Source organism: Scophthalmus maximus, chromosome 13 (genome assembly GCF_022379125.1).
Source record: "Scophthalmus maximus strain ysfricsl-2021 chromosome 13, ASM2237912v1, whole genome shotgun sequence".
NCBI lineage: Eukaryota > Metazoa > Chordata > Actinopteri > Pleuronectiformes > Scophthalmidae > Scophthalmus > Scophthalmus maximus.
The window spans coordinates 6,115,449-6,132,500 of NC_061527.1; the positions used below are offsets into that span (position 1 = coordinate 6,115,449).

The 17,052-nt window shown below is 43.1% G+C and overlaps 2 protein-coding genes across 2 annotated transcripts in view; one reads left to right on the plus strand and one right to left on the minus strand.

Annotated features, from left to right (window-relative positions):
- Nucleotides 1–17,052, minus strand: part of LOC118317845 (integrin subunit beta 3 binding protein) — an 83,824-nt gene that overhangs the window by 39,327 nt on the left and 27,445 nt on the right. The window lies entirely within an intron of this gene.
- foxd3 (forkhead box D3) lies at nucleotides 9,351–11,528 on the plus strand. The gene has a single exon (XM_035646874.2). It carries the CDS (start codon nucleotides 9,821–9,823, stop codon nucleotides 11,012–11,014), a length of 1,194 nt encoding a protein of 397 aa, XP_035502767.1. The 5' UTR covers nucleotides 9,351–9,820; the 3' UTR covers nucleotides 11,015–11,528.

Here is a 17,052-nt window from a genome sequence, read left to right on the forward strand (position 1 = left end):
CCAACAGTCCGATTGTGAACATGCCCAAGGCAGTCAAACATCAGTATCACTAATTTATATTCATATGCCAGCTCACTAATATTTACAAAGGATGACTGGTACTCAAATTAAAACAAAGCTTCCTCCATGTACACTTTACAAAATCAAGGGTGTAACAGATGTTATAAAAGAGATGAGAGATATATACACACACACACAAACACACACACACACTGTTGAACCTTCGCTGTAGAAAAAATCAGTCTAAGGTTACCAGTCAGCGCTTGTTAACACCTTTTAAAGAGGACGTCCACTCAAAATTAACTACCGCCCGCAGCGCCGCGTGTCCCTGGTGCCGTGTGCCAATGTTGGGTTGACCAAGTGACCAGCGGAATGGTATTCAATGTGGAGACCGCTGCCAGGTGTCATTACACTTCCCCTTCCAGCGGAGAAAAGCAGTCGCATATGCCACCATCTGTTTCCAGAAGGCCTTGGCCAATGCTCACTGCAGTGTCTTTTTTAAATATATATTTAACAATATCACTTATAAAATAATATGGTTTATACCTACAGAGTTGTGTCATTTTCTGCACGAAAATTGCGAAAAATGACCAACATGTGACGCTTGCAAAAGCCAAAGGTGAAACCAAAGCCAAATAACAGATGCACGCCGCACATTCAGTCTAATACATTCAAAAGGTCTAAAAAGGCTCTTGCTGAATGTGTCGGGGCACAATAGCTCACAGTTGTCCGTGCAGTGGGCTGACGGTACATTTTGACACCAATTCAAATGCAAAAAGAGCGGATGGATTTTATTTTAACATCCCACAACACTCCGGGCATTGTGGTTCCTGTGAAACATATTCCAAACAAGACGCCCCCGTCACTTTTCATGCCAGCTCTGAGTCATCTTGACTCAGACATCCAAGCAACAAGACCCCCCCCCCCCCAAACCCTCACCCCCTCGTTTCCTCTGACAACAGTATCTGCTTATGATCTGATGTACCAGCACACAGTCCTCAAAAGTCACAGAGCGTAATGCAGCCTCAGTGTGTGTGTGTGTGTGTGTGTGTGTGTGTGGCGATGGTGAAGCCCCACCATTGTGCAGCATGGTGTCGGACTGGGACTGGGTGTCCTCGCACGGTCCAATCAAAGGCACTTCCTCCGACACCGTGGCAGAGCACGCTGCCTCTGGAGCCACCCGTTATTACAATGCGAGGGGGGACTTGTGATCTTTTTAATTATTCTGCACTTCAATTCTATCCCGCCATTCAGAAATGCAACATGAGAAGTGATTGCTTCAAAGATCCATCTTTATAATCTTCCCCAGGCCCATAAATTATCCAATTTTGGGGCCGGGGCGGACGAGCCGTGCACGAGGCACAAGCGGATCGCTGTCACAGCAGAGCCACATCACCACCGCAGTGGGTTAGGGGAGCAAAACTGAATGGGGCTGCTCTTTTGCACGCTGGAAACCAAAGGGGAGGGGGAGAAAAAAAAAAGTACACTTGTTATCTTGTGAACCCTCAAACATGTAAGATCGGAATCTCTTGAATGTCAGCGACAGAAATGGAATTAACAAGAGATCTTTTTATTGTCACAGAAGGTCATTAGGCTGCCAATCGGGGTAATTATGGAAATGATCTCCCCAGCTCCTTGGAATGTTTTGCTGCTTCCATAAGGACTTGAAAGTGTTCAATCAGCCTCCGTCGTGGGAAAGTTCAGCCATAACTGCAAGTGTACCAGCAAAATCAAATTAAGCAAAGAGATTTCATTAGTATTTATAGCCCGGAGGCATTTGTAAAAGTATGGAGCGGCGGAGTAATGTGGGACTGTGGAGGGGAGAATTATTGCTTAATGACAAAGGCCATACCTAGAAGACATACACATGGATAATGAATAGGAGGCATTGATTGCATCTTTAAAGGGGATTCTTGAGGGAATGTAAAATATTGATGCTTGTGTGGCAGACTGGGGACCTCCACTGTGGGTGTGAGGGCAGTAACTTTGTTTGGGTGGTAACACTCTTTGGCTGCCGAGTTTATTATTCAGGGGGTTTTGATCCTGTGGTTAAGAGTAAACACTGTAATAATATACAATAAAAATATAATCAAAGCTGGTTTAATGTCACACGACCACAGTGTCCCCCCCCCTCATGTTATTATCCATACTATTTACTATTTTCCCAACCTATTATATGATTATTCTGCAGTGCATTTACTCAAATACTATAAATTTGTCATCTGTACTTTCATTTCATATTCAACTCCATTACAATTAAGAAATATTGTACTTTATACCTTACAGCTATGATTACGAGTTACTTCAAATGTTACTACAAGCTTATAAAACATGTTGCATTGTTATAAAAACAAATCATCCAACAGTGTATACACTTAGAGCCGATATAATTAGTCGATTGACCGAATGATTATTGATCATTTGTCATTTTCAGTGTTAAAATGAAAAAAACCCTCAGATGTGTTTATTCGACCGAGTGTGTATAGTTAAGAAAGCCACACCCCTGTGTGTATGAGGTTGCACAGTCCACACTGCACGTCAGGACAAAATGAAAGCCATGAGCTGCGGTGTACCCTCTGCAGACCTCCACAATAAAATTGTGGTGAGGCATAGAACAGGGTGAACATATAGAATTATTAAAATTAATTTAAGCTTTGAGTGTTCCCCCGCAGAAAAGTGGCCACAATAATTTCTGAAATGGAAGAACTTTGGAACCGCCAGGACTCTTCCTGGAGTGAACCTGAATACACTGGGCAATGAGAGACTTGTTCAAAGAGGCAACCAGGAACCCAATTTTTTTCTCATGCAAAACTTCAGCATGCTTTGTCTCAAAAAGGACCATATTTTAATTTGGGTAAATATGTTGATATAGAAATCACACTAATGCAAGATTTAAAAGAAAACCTTAGCGTATAGTTAACCCCTTACTGCATTGGTGCCCTTTATTGGCCCTAATTGGTGCCAGTAGGTTTTAGTGTGTAACAGAATTATAACCAATAAAGACGACAAATGTTGATCAAGACCTTTAAGAGAATGTTTACTTTTGAAATATCTAATGTTACTTTTTTTTTGTTTTCTAAACGTGGATTCGGCCAAATGCTACATTTATCTTCCCTTATGGTGTATAACAGAAAAGCTCCTCGTTGTCTGCCAGAGGGACCCGGGCCAAGATGAAATGAAGTCGGAGAGCTATGCGCAGTGAATTGTAACGCCTGATTTGAATCACTGGGTCCATTCAGTCCACTTAACCTCCCAGTAATTGACAATTTAAAGGTGCAGTCCATAATTTCGAGAGACAGCACAATGACTTTGATTAGGATGTGCACGGGAAACGCACTTCCTGGCTGGAGGAACTGACAAGGACACTTTTTCCCCCTTTTCTTTTCTCCAAAGCAAATACAGGATGTATAGGGTGATGAGCTACAGGGATCAGAGGAGAAATATTAGGGTTTTTAGGATTCATTAAATAAGTTGCCTCAAGGATAAACACAAGCAGTGCTGTACTAAACAAAGTATACTCAAGTCATGCATAATCAATTTGATATATAATATTGAAATACAGACTCATCCTACATAGACACTGGTAACATATGTAAAATCTGTCGTAAAATCAAATCATCATCCCTCTCAACTTCTAGAGATTTTTTCTCATCATTATCATCAGCATCATCCTCTTCGTCTTCTTGCTGGGTTCGAGAAGAGGTAAAGTGTCTGTGTGAAAGAACTTGACAGATTGTGTGAAGGGATCTTATTATTATGGGATGGGCAGGCGGGATGTATAGGAGGTAATTTACTGTGATGTTACATAGACGTGCATGCATCACTGGACAAGGGGATATTGAGTTCAGGGGTCGTAGTCAATGAGAGCCCCCCGCCCCCCCCCCCCCCCTTTTTTTGGATTGTGAATTGTCTAAGAGGACACATAACATGATTTTTTATTTTAAGGGACAGGTCGTTGGGGACCATATTTCGTGTGAGGGTTTCTCTATTGTTGCCCAGTCTCTGTTTGTGTTTGTACATATAATCCAGCCTGTTTCTGTTGGACAGAGGGTCACGTGTCACCGTGTCCCCGAATTTACCAGCAAATAATCATTATCCCAGATGAAGACAGGTGATAATAACATAACTTACAGTTCATTGCCTAGTATTCTGGTCATAGAAATGGCCCATTTAAGCACAGATTTTCATTCATTTTTAATTCAAACAGGGATTTTTCTGGATGACACGTACGCGTCCTGTCGTTTATTACCCTCCAACTTGACACATCAGGTACCGACCCCCTCGGCTGTATTCGCACGTCGTTTGCTATTGTTTCATGCGGACAGTTATTGGGTGCGGGGCCTCGGGCTCGCGTGTGTCTTCGACACGGCGCTGAACGCTATGGGCCCCAATTTGTAAGTGATGTGCAACATTGGCGGCCCTCCATCTGAATGACAAAACCCGCCTGCAAACTGGGTGACATTGCACGTACTTAACAAGCACACATTGGCATGGTAATCCGGCTTCATATAGCCGAAGGTGTCACTTTCCCACCAGCGGCCCGCGAGCCCCCCCCCTCCCCGGGCGGGGGGCTTCTCCAAGCGGACAAGCCGGGGGAGACCGAGGGACGGACGGACGGACGGGGCTGCAGAATGGGACACAGGACATTATGATCTGTTTTTTTGTGAATGCCAATCCAGATGAATAGATCAATGCAGAATGGATTTTGAACAGGATGAAAACGAATAATAGGAAATAATATCGTTTCAAAATCAAATGGTAATTGGACGAGAGATTCCGTTGAGGTTATTCCACTGATGGAACCGGATTTTTCCCTCATGTAAATCTTTTTTTTTTATCTTTTATTTTATCTTATATTATCTGTTTGCTTTTTGGTAGTTTTTTTTTTTCAAGTTACACCTTACACCAGAAATAGATGTTCTGTTCCTAAACAGCCTACATCTGGTCCACCTCATACTGACTTTGAATGAGGCCAACTCCTTGGCACGAAACACAACTTCCATGTCAAAATTTAAAAAAACAGTGTGACACAAAAAAGAAAAGTAAAAAAAACTCCATTACACCACCAGCTTAAAGAAAAAAACTTCGGTGCATTTATGGTGCGAGCTCAAAACGTCTGTTTCTAAAATGTGTGAATCTATCATATTTACACTGACAGTGAATAGGGCGATGATGAATATTGGTCACTGAGAAGATGACATTTATCAATCACGGTGGTTCAAGTCCCAATGACGAATTTTATCCCATGAAGGCCCCGAAAAAATATGAGCCAACTGTAAAAGGGAAGCTGCTGCAGTGAGGGGAGATGTTGAGGTTCAGATCGTGTCTTCATACAGACGCGTCAAATATAGATGGGACGTCCAACACACACACACACACACACACACACACACACACACACACACACACACGTGGAGACCTGTCTTCTATTCTTGGGCCCATCGTGCTTTGTTGTGACGGAGAGATCTGGCTCGGGCTGATCCTGCAGGGGTGTGTGTGTGTGTGGGGGGGGGGGGGGGGGGTTAAAAATGAGCTCCATCATATTGTTTGACAGAAACTCGCAGGTTGATAGAGTGCATTTCACCGAGAAGGACTAGAAAATGGTGATTTCCAAAATAGAAGAGGAGGAAAAAAAAAGAAAGAAGAAGAAGAAGAGACAGCTGAGAGCTCACGTGTCTCTGCCTGTCAGGGCTCTGTGGCCTTCACAATGAAAAATCGAATAAGAGAAATTTCAAAAATCATCATTATTATTATTATTATTATCATTATTATTAACCATGTAATATAGCTCAAGTACGCCAATGTGGTGTTCGTTTGGGAGGCTGGGGTGAGATTTTCCTTTTTTCTTTTTTGGTGAAGGAGAATATCTTGTTTTCATCAAATCTGACAAGCTGAAGATTTGGCTTCATGGTGTAAAATAATTAACATAATGGTCGTAATTACAGGCGCGCTAACAATGCCATTAATTTATTATATCGCTTTACTATAGCTGCTGCTCCGTCACCTAATTCATTGAATGAGTTTTTAAAAAAATCTGATTTTATAAACAGCTGACCTGCATGCAAGAATGTGAGCCAGCTCAAGTATTATTATTTTTTCACTTTTTATTTCAAATTCATGTTTTTATTATTACAATGCCACAAACAAACGAATATTTTCAACTGTTTTGTTATTTTATTTTATTTGAACAATTACCCAATAATCTGAATTTTAAGTTGTTATTTCTAATATTTCTAGAAATCCATTTGTGCCACATATTTAAACATGTTTTTTGAGAAATGTAAAGATTAAAAGGGGAATGTGTAAAAAAAATAAAATAGGTCAACATCCACCTCTGTACAAAGCTTTAGCCTAAAAAAACCCCACCAAAATTTACTTGGTAATAAAACATATTTTCACCAAACGATGAAACATGTTTATGCTCTGGCATGTAAACTTTGTGTCTCAATGTGTGAGCATCCTCAGACACGCACCCATGAGGCTTCACAGTAAAAGCCCTTGATCTTTACACCTCACAATAAAACGCCTTCAAAATATTTGCCCTCTCAAGTCGGTTCCCATTTGTATATATATATATATATATATATATATATATTTCTGGGTCACATGACCAATCAGATTTTTTTTTTTTACTAAATAATCTAACGTGATAATGTATGTAAAGTGTGAATCTGTGTATTTTCAAATGTCATGTCATGTTGATAATGACCATAACGTTTTGCATCTCTCCGTCACTTCTGACAGTACAAAATGTTCTCAACCTGCTGAAAGGCACCGACACCTTCGCATCTCCTGCAGGTGACCCTGACCTCTGACCCCCCACTGAGACAGAGGGGTACACGGGGGGTGGGGGGGGTGAAGAGAAAAGAAGCTCTCCTCCTCACTGGAGTCACCAGAGCATCACATTATTATGATCACAGTTATTTGTTCGGTGACCTTGCTGGTAGTTTGCAGCGAACACATGCTGGTGACGGTTTCCTCTCCATCACCTGTGCCCCCCCCCCCCCCCCCCATAATGGTTTCATGCCGGAGCGAGTTGGCTTATTATACTAAAAGGTTTTCTTGTCGCGCTAAGCCGCGCATGTGTGCTTAAAACGTACATTTCATTAACAAACCGCGGAGGTGTAAAAGCGGATTTATGAGGCTTCAAAAGATCACAGGAAGGACGGTGGTTGGAAAGAAGCCCCCGCTCGCAGTCGGGTTGTATCAGCAGAGACGTTCACACACAACACTGCAACTCCGGCACAGGCTGCACCTGTCTCTCCACACACACACACACACACACACACACACACGGGGGGGGGGGGGGGGGGGGGGGGGGGGGGGGGGAGACGTTGACAGTGACTCTGTTCAACCCCTGAATCCTGAAATGAAATAAAAAACGATGGGGGGAAAACAAGCCAAATATCCATCACGATGGAGCTCTTATATTCTGCTGCCATAAAACATTTTCTCGTTGCAGATTTGGTTGACTTCATTTCCAACCTGTTAGTTGTTAAAAGGAAAAGCTGAATAATATATATTTTTAAGAAAATGTAATTGAATTTGACCTGCTGCTGGGAAGACGTGTGAAAAATCTGCAAAGCAAACGAGGAAAATAATATATTAACTTTTTTTTTTTTTTTTTTTAAACGTGCAATCTTATTAAAAAAGGAATTGTTTAGAAAAGCAGAGACTTCAACACACGCGCTCCCCGCGGATAGGCAGGATGAGAAGTTGATGTGCAGACTCTGATTTCATCTGCTAAGTAAGTGCATGGTCCGTATCGACGGGGCCTGCAGCAGATCACTGCAGGTCACCGGCGAGATTAACACACGGGCGGCGGATCTAATCGGAAGCCACGTTTCCCTTCCTCCTTCGGCCCGTACGCGCATTATTAATGATAGCGTCATTTGATTAATCCCACTTTTATCCCGAGAGCATGAGGTTGTCGGGGGGGGGGGGGGGGGGGGGGGGGGGGTCTCCAACTGACTCTAAAATCTGAAATAAAATCATAAAATTTGTCCTTTTTTTTGGTTTGGATGCATTCTGATTGTATCATGCTTGATGGCAATTATCCGATTGTAATCCCAATTGTAACAATAAATAATAATGACAATAATAATCGTAATAAAGTCTAAACTAGAATGTATTACGTCCAATATGAGACAAAAGAGGATCGTGATGCTGAGAAATAACCGTTAACTGCGTAATACATAAATGTGTAATTTATGTTGACATTTATTCCAAAATAAAGATTTTTGAACTGAGTGGAGTTGATTATAGATATTTTCATTAACGTCCTAAAAAAAAATCAATCGGACGTTTAAACCGCTTCTTGGCACATCGAAAAAAATCTTATTTTCTCTCATCAACTGCAGATTCGCCTTGAGCCGCTGCGCCTGCAACACAAAAGCCTGTTTTCTTTTTACACTATCGTCCGGTTACATTTTCCCACACGGCGCAGGAAACCCCTCCGTATTTGATGTGACATCCTCTCTCCCCGAGCCCCGCAGCCTTGCCCTGCACCTCCAGCCCTTGTGAATATGAAATGCTCTCTTTGCATTCACCCGCTGCCCGCATTTCCTACTTTTTTCAAATGCAAAAACGCGCAATGATCGGGGTCGTTAGCACCTCATACAAACTCTTAAGGGAATTTCTTTATTCTCTCCATTCATCGTCGCCATGTGCCGCCGCCGCCGCCGCCGCTGCCGCTGCTGCTGCTGATCAACAGTCTTCTCACCTTCGAGCAAATCCTGCGGGAATAAATAGACTTGAATTCACGCTTTGCACCTTGGAATTCACTCGAAGAGGGAACTCATCGCGGCATGCATTGCAGCTCCAAAATAAGAATGTTCAAACTTTACGCACAGCGTCTACAATACGCACAGTCACAATTCACGCTTAACAACGAACTGTGGCAAAGGCTGCACACATGCACAATTGCAACAAGACAATTTAACACATGCGGGTTCGAACAACCAAAGAAGAGGATTCTGTCAACTTAGCTGTCGTCGTGCTGCTTTCAACAGAGTTTGCAATTTGCAAAGTTCAAAAAGGTTTTGGGTTGTTTTTGGTTTGTTTTTACGCAGCCAAGTTAATGCGCGTCAGATCTTTCAATCACGCAGGCCAATTTCCTCTCCCCCACCTCCTCCTCCTCCTCCCGCCGCCGTTAAATGGTCTATGACGGACGAACACAGAAATCAGCGGAAAGCAGCATTGCTGATGTCCCATTGTTGACAAATCCATGAAACAACTCCAGTTTGCATGGTTTAACAGGGAGGAGAGGAGAGAAGCGCCGAGGGAGGGAGGGGAGGAGGAAAGGGGGCGTCTGTCGTCACCGAACCACGTGTCCTGCACTGATAGTATATCTCATAGCTACTGGGAAAAGTAATCTATCAGACAGCCCTTTTAAAAAGCTCCGGCCTTTAAAGAGCAGCATGTGTCACCTCGACTTGGTTCTGCGAAAATCACTCCGCTAGGAAATACGCGCGCACCGAGACGGGGACGTCGGAGAGCAGAAGTGCGCGACATCCTCCCGGCAGCAACTTCGAGGGGCACAGACGCGCCGCTTTCTACCCGGGGCCTGCTCACTTACCGAGTGGAGAAACATTTCTCGAAGTTGAAGTTGCTCTCTGGGCTTCGCCGACTGGCTGCCCGGTTCCACCGTATCTAGATCGGGGGGAGACACTCGATCTGTTGACAGGGGGGAGCGACCAGCGAAGTCCAGCAAGACCCCGCATGCGTGCGCACTGACCGCGCTGGTCTCACCCACCCATCAGTCGGCCTGCTCCGGAAGACTTTTTCTTTTTCTTTTTGAAGAGTGTGAGCAAGTCGTGAGATGACCCTGTCTGGAGGCAGCGAAAGAGCCAGCGACATGTCCGGCCAAACTGTGCTCACGGCGGAGGACGTGGACATCGACGTGGTGGGCGAGGGAGACGAGGAGGGCATGGAGACGGTGGACAGCGACTGCGACAGCCCGGTGGGAGGCATCCTGCGCGACCTCCGAGGTGAGCCGGGGGACGAGGAGGCGGAGGATGAGATCGAGGTGGAGAAGGAGGAGATGGGCTCCGGCGGCGGGAGTCCGTGCTGCGAGAGCTCCGGCGAGGGGGAGACCGGCACCGGCAAGGGAGAGGGTCACGACGGGAGCGCCGCCTCGGGAGGGTCGCTCCAGAAGCCCAAAAGCAGCCTGGTGAAGCCGCCCTATTCCTACATCGCCCTCATCACCATGTCCATCCTCCAGAGCCCGCAGAAGAAACTCACCCTCAGCGGCATCTGCGAGTTCATCAGCAACCGCTTCCCGTACTACCGGGAGAAGTTCCCGGCGTGGCAAAACTCCATCCGCCACAACTTGTCCCTGAACGACTGCTTCGTGAAAATCCCACGGGAGCCCGGCAACCCCGGCAAGGGCAACTACTGGACGCTGGACCCCGCGTCGGAGGACATGTTCGACAACGGCAGCTTCCTCAGGAGGAGGAAGCGGTTCAAGCGCGTCCAGCCGGACATGCTCAGGGACCAGACCGCGCTCATGATGCAGAGTTTCGGCGCGTACAGCCTCGGGGGCCCCTACGGGCGCCACTACGGGATCCACCCGGCTGCGTACGCCCACCCGGCGGCTCTGCAGTACCCCTACATCCCCCCCGTGGGCCACATGCTGCCGCCGGGCGTGCCGCTCCTGCCCTCGGCGGAGCTGAACAGGAAGGCGTTCAACTCGCAGCTCAGCCCGAGCCTCCAACTCCAGCTCAACAGTCTGAGCACGGCGTCGATGATCAAGTCGGAGCCGTCCAACAGACCGTCCTTCAGCATAGAGAACATCATCGGGGTCTCCAGCGCCTCCTCGTCCTCGCCGGGCGCCGCGCACGCCTTCCTGCGGCCTCCGGTGACCGTGCAGTCGGCCCTGCTGAGCGCGCAGTCCCTCTCCCTGAGCCGGAGCTCGGCCGCCATCGGCCCCATCCTCAGCGTGCCGTCGAACATCCTTTCCGGACACGTTTTACCCGCAGCGACGGCGGCGGCGGTGTCCAAATGGTCACAATGACTCAAACGCGAGAAAAGATAGACTCTTATTTTTATATATATATGTAGAGAGAGAGAGAGGGGGGGGGGGGGAGACGTTATAACCGCGGGGGAAGTGAGAAGAGCACACATCTATAGGCAGCACTGGACTCTGTAAGCCATGTACAGACTTTTGAAACAGAGAGAGAGAAAAAAAAAGAAGAAGAAGAGATATTTCTGTACAGGTAATATTTGTAAATATTTGTAGAAAAACAAAAAAGAAAGATTTTACCGGTTTGACTTTTACCTGTCTTTCTTTTGTCTCCCGTTGTTCTTGTTTTGAGATCTGTATTAATTATTGGACATTTTTCTTTTTTGTATTTGGAAGCTCAAGTGGACCCATTTTTTGTTTGGCTTCCTTTTCATACAAGACACAAAAAAGCTCTGAAAAATAGATTGTTTATAATAATAATAATAAAAAAATCCACCATATGTAATTCTATGTAGCTATATTGTGTTGTAAACTGAATTTATTTGTAAATAAACCCGAGAAAGAATTGAAATCAAATTTCTCATCGTTAATATTTTTTAAATGATTTGACAGATTTGATGGCGCTCGTTTTCTTTCACACTAAATTTCTCACGCGGTATGAAATAGGATTTAGAAAAACCAAACATAGGCTTCGATTGGTATTTATCTATTACATGAAATCAAAGTTGTCTTATCTTGTGAATATTACTTGTTAATTTTCATATCATCCAAATTTCAAGATGCTAAAAATGTGTATTAAAAATAATATATTTCATTTTTAATTCGAATTCATAACAATATTCTAATCATATTACATCGAGCACCAGAGGAAAACTGAATTAGGCTTCGTACGGCGACAGCTCAAGTGCATTAACCACAATATTTTTTTAAAGATTAACTGTAGCTTTATTGTGAGATCATTGAGAGATATTTTTCCTTTGTATTTACTCTTTACATAAAATTGGACGTGTTGCCAATATATAATAATAATAATAATAATAATGAATGACGTAAAATAAGAAAGCTATTTGTCCACGGATTGAAACTTTAAAAACTGATTGAGCGCAGACAAACATTTAGTTATTATAGTTTTACAGTGACATTATATCTGAATGGTTATTAGGTGTTAAGGCAAATACATATGAGATATATGAACGTACAGTGGCAAATAATAAAATAGTGTAATGTGTTATTATTAATATTAATATTAATAATTATAGACTAAAGTGATGGTTGTTTTCCGGACAATGGTGCCTGGGTAGAGGTCACAGATTAGACAGCTTTTAATTTACTAGTAGCCTGCATCACTGCTCGTGTCGTCTTACTGGATATTCTGCGGCTTGGCGACTATAAAGGTAACAGTTTCGCAGTTGTGTCTGGCTAATCACTTTTACACAAACAGCAAATGGTGTGTGTGTGTGTGGGGGGGGGGGGGAGTGTGTGTGTGTGTGTGTGTGTTATAGGCGCTATATTTATCTGATCCCCATGGGAAAGAGAAAGGGAAAGGAGCCTCTCTCTCGCTCTCTGCTTCAATACTGTCAGACACCGAAGAAGGTGCTGATGATGCAAAAGGCTTCTCCAATGTCACCCTGCCATTTCTACGGGAAACATTTATTATTATTGGACAGCTATTATTATCATTATTATTAGCTTGTTTGTCATTATTATTATTTGTAGTCGCGTATGATATTAGTGTTGCGTAATAGTCACTTTTAATTAATTGCACATCGCCAGAATAACAATATTTTGTCGCATCACTATATCCACCGTCGACGATTCCTCTATTCAAAACAAAGAGTAAAATAAACAGAAATATCAAAACGACATCCTCTGTACATGCGCTCTCGATATTTCTATCATAATCGTCTCCCCATATTTTGACAATCAGCTCATGAATTTATGACCTACCCTTCCAAAAGACACTTTAAAGAGGGTGTAAAGGGAACACATCGAGGAGAGGTCGGAGGGAAATTAAAATGAGATGTTGTCAAAAAAAATTCCAACAGTCAGACGTGCGCTCAGCTGACGCACTCGTAGTTATCATATCAGTTATTTTCATCTCTGATATATTTCGGTGACAGCATGTGTGTGAGGCATGTGCGGTTGCTTCAGATCCAGCTTCGGCTTCCACAAAGTCAAACTCTCATATGCTCACATTCATGTCTCACTGGATAAGAGTCTCCAACTGCACAGGCAGACTCCGCTCCGTGTGTGTGTGTGTGTGTGTGCGTGTGTGTGTCGCACCGTTGTTACTGCAGGGCCGACAACACGTCGGAGGAGGAGGAGACGGGACTCAAGTCGCTAGGGGGCGTTCACTGACACCTCTTGCTCTTCATTGAGGAAATCGAAAAATTAAAGACATATTTAGGAGGAAACATCACAACCTAGATTAACGGAGGACAATTTATCTTAGCCACTCAGCGAATCGTTTGTATTTATTTACCCCCCACATTCAGGCAGAACACATGCTTAGAATTAGCGAATATATAAGTGAATATGCAGATTTTTTACATAAAGGAGGGGACACTAACGATTGGATATCGTTATAGTTTTCATTGGCAGGATTAGATGTGTGAGGGATTTTGATCCAGATTATTTCGGTAATCCCAATATTTCCACAGACATTGCTGATCTTGAATAGATTCTAATGTAAGGTTATTTACTTTCATATTTATTGTTCATTTATAATATGAATTATTTATTCACTATATCCACTTGTTAATTATTTATCTATTATATGTATACATATTATTATTTATATGTGTATCAAATAAATAGCATATCACATACAAATGTCACGTCTTTAAAACCTGAAACTGTTACAATATCATAACACAAGTGACATTTAAAAAATACGTATTGAATTGGGGGATTGATATAGAAAATTAAACAAAATAATAATTGTATCATATATAAATTGTACCAAAAAACGAGCGCGTCACTGAGCCTCTTCGCGTTATCGTGATGACAACAATGGTAGAATTTGCCGATTGGACGCGCGGACACTCGTGCACGCGCGAACACACAATAATGACCTCTGCACGTGCGTGCGTGCATGCGCGCGCGCGCACACACATGTGCGGAGAAAAAGCCTCGCGGAGAGTGGTTCCCACAGCTCCCACCACCGGGTCTATATCCGTCTCAAGAGACATGTCACATGTCACACGCATACGCACACGCACACGCAAACAGTGCGTCTGATGGTTGACGTGTTTTAACACTAGAGAGCTCAGACTCAGAACAGAGCTCCTGAACTCACCTGCACAGACTCAACACCACACTCAATTCGAACTGTATTCGGAAAAACTGAGTTTCTTATTTCTAGAATGAGCCAGTTGAGCCTTTTTTAACATAACAACAAGAACAAAAAAAATTAATATAGGGGGGTATTTGGGGAGTTTTGGACAAATGCCAAGGTGAGGTTACCAATGGTTACCAATTTGCCAAACACCTTTACATTGTATGATTCTAGTCATTATGCATATCAGTACAATAGCATGCATTTAGGATGGAACGAGATGTTTTAGTTTATGCACCTGTAGCCAGACAAAAACTCAAATGTATATTCTGGCAGAGCAAAATTTAAATGAGCTCCCAGAATCCATCTGGGTCCCAGGCAACACATTTAGATACAAATGGCACCAAGATGTATACTGAAGACACAGTTTTACACAAGTTCCACTGTTCGTGGCGGTGAAAATATTACCAGGTGACCAGGGGATTCTTTTTAAGGGTCAAGAACACTAAGAGCCACAAAAACTATGGGATACTATTGTTTGCAGTAATTGCTTTGGTGCTCTGACAAACACCACCTCCACCAATGTTATCTTATCGGTGAGGTCCACATTTCTCACTTTTAATTGTGAGATTTTCAACGTTATTCAAGGTTGGACAGAAAAATGCTAACACAAGACTAAGAAAGCGAAGCCCATATTATTGGAGGCGCTGCATGTAAACGGACTCTAGGTTTCCCACGCAGCAGTGCCCACCCGAGGGGCAAATACTGTTACAAAGGTATGCAGTTATTTGGTTGACGTACAGAGTCGACTATTTAGGTTCATTCATTTATTCACCTGTCGTGATGGGAGTCATGCTGAGACGGTGTTTAAGTACACCAGTGGGAAAAAAAACAGGTACAATTCAGTTATTTGAATTAATACATTGATGTGATTATGTAACGCACAAACAAAATGTTCTCGCACAAGCAATTCAACGAAGTTACGAGTCATCCATTTCAATTCAAACATAAAAGTGTCTCACCTAAAGGCTCTAATTTGATCATTTGTTCAACCTTAGCAATATCAAAGCACTCGGAGGTTATATGCTTGAGTGATTATTTGTTTACCATGTGTCATAGACATTTAAGAAATAAAATAAAAAATCATAACCTCACACATTTATTTAATGCTGCTGACACACTGGCCGTAGCCACCTGCAGTGTGGTTGATCAGAGTGAGTCCGGAGCAGCTGGGTGATCATGTCATTAGCCCATTTACCAACAATATGTCCTGTCATGGGTAAAATATCAGTATTTTCTTGATCCCTGAGAGATTAAATTGCCTCACAGTGTCTCACATTTAACAGGACAACACGTGAAGGCGGAGGCAATCGCTTTCATCAGAGCAGCAGAGGACTTTCTGTTCCCTAAAGCTTGTCACAAGCATGCAAGATTTTAAACATTTGGTTGATGATATTTTTAATTTTAGGAATAGAGTTAATGGGTTACCTGTGACCTCTGAATGAGAGAGGGCCTGTTTAGTGACACTGCAACAAAAAAAAGAAAAAGGATCCGAAACAAATTCTCCTTTTACAAGAAACAGCGGTGAATATTAGTCATCGCTTCCTCAAAGTACAAATGCACGCCATACTGCAGGGTCTCTTTAAAGTAATCCCTGATGGTGCAATTGAGAGCGTAACTGTATGACTTGTGTTGTAAGCAATCATAGGATTATATACGCAACAGAAAAAAAGCTATTCGTCATGGGTCTTTGTTTGTCCTCATATTGACTGGCGGACATGTGACAAAACAGCAGAAAAGATCAACTTTGACTCGCTGCGGCACTTGACTGCAGCTATGATAGACAACAATGGCATTGGCGAGCAAGGCCCAGGCCGCCATAATAACTAGGTCATCCTCCTCCACCACAAGCCGTAGCCTTCTCCTGGGCGGAGATCACAGACAGTAAATGTAGGTACAGCGGTTACTGAATATTTAAAATGGCATAGAGATGAAGCAATAAATGACAAAGTAAAGCTGGTGTGGCCAGGCATTAATAACTAATGGGTACCAGTGAGTTATAGGCCACCGCCGTTGTAATGAAAGTGTCATTGCAAATCAGCAGTTGTCCGAGGTTATTATTATTTATGCATAATTGATGCCGGAACCACACGGAACACGTCTCACCCAACAAATCCCAACACCTTGGGAACAAAGACGATGGTGTCAACAGAAGAAAAGGTCACAGAGGAGAAAATGCCCCTGGGCGGAGATTTACAATGCGAGGGGAGGTGCAGTGGGAGGCTGTTACAGCCACACACACACACACACACACACACACACATCTGTATTCAGAAGGTTACAACAAACTAGTTACACTACGGCGTCTGTACTGCTCCAAACATGCAGTGGATGTTTGCTACTCCATGGTTAGCTGCCACTAAATGGATAAATAGGTGACATATATGTAGTTACAATGGGAAATTTGAGCACCTAATATGTTTCTACAACTTTAGAAGTTATTATTGGTTAAATTATAACATTGCATTTCTTTTCCACTGTTTATAACCAACTGTGCCACACATTACACTCTACAAGTTGCCCCGAAATTTGCAGAAAAGTTTTCGAACTCACAAAATTCTGTGTATATGCCAACGTTTGATGATAAGTAATCCCGTTTTTGTTTATTCAAAAATGCTTCATACTAATTTAAAGAATTTTTTAAAACCTTTATCAGTGTTTTCTAAGGTTATAAACTTGTAAATATAGTGATGATACTATTATTATAACTGAAGAGGTACATGAAAGAGAAAACATTTACTAGCAAAAAAAA

What these genes read in the sequence shown, in the direction of transcription:
- foxd3 (XM_035646874.2), top strand. Translation starts at nt 9,821, where the DNA reads ATGACCCTGTCTGGAGGCAGCGAAAGAGCCAGCGACATGTCCGGCCAA.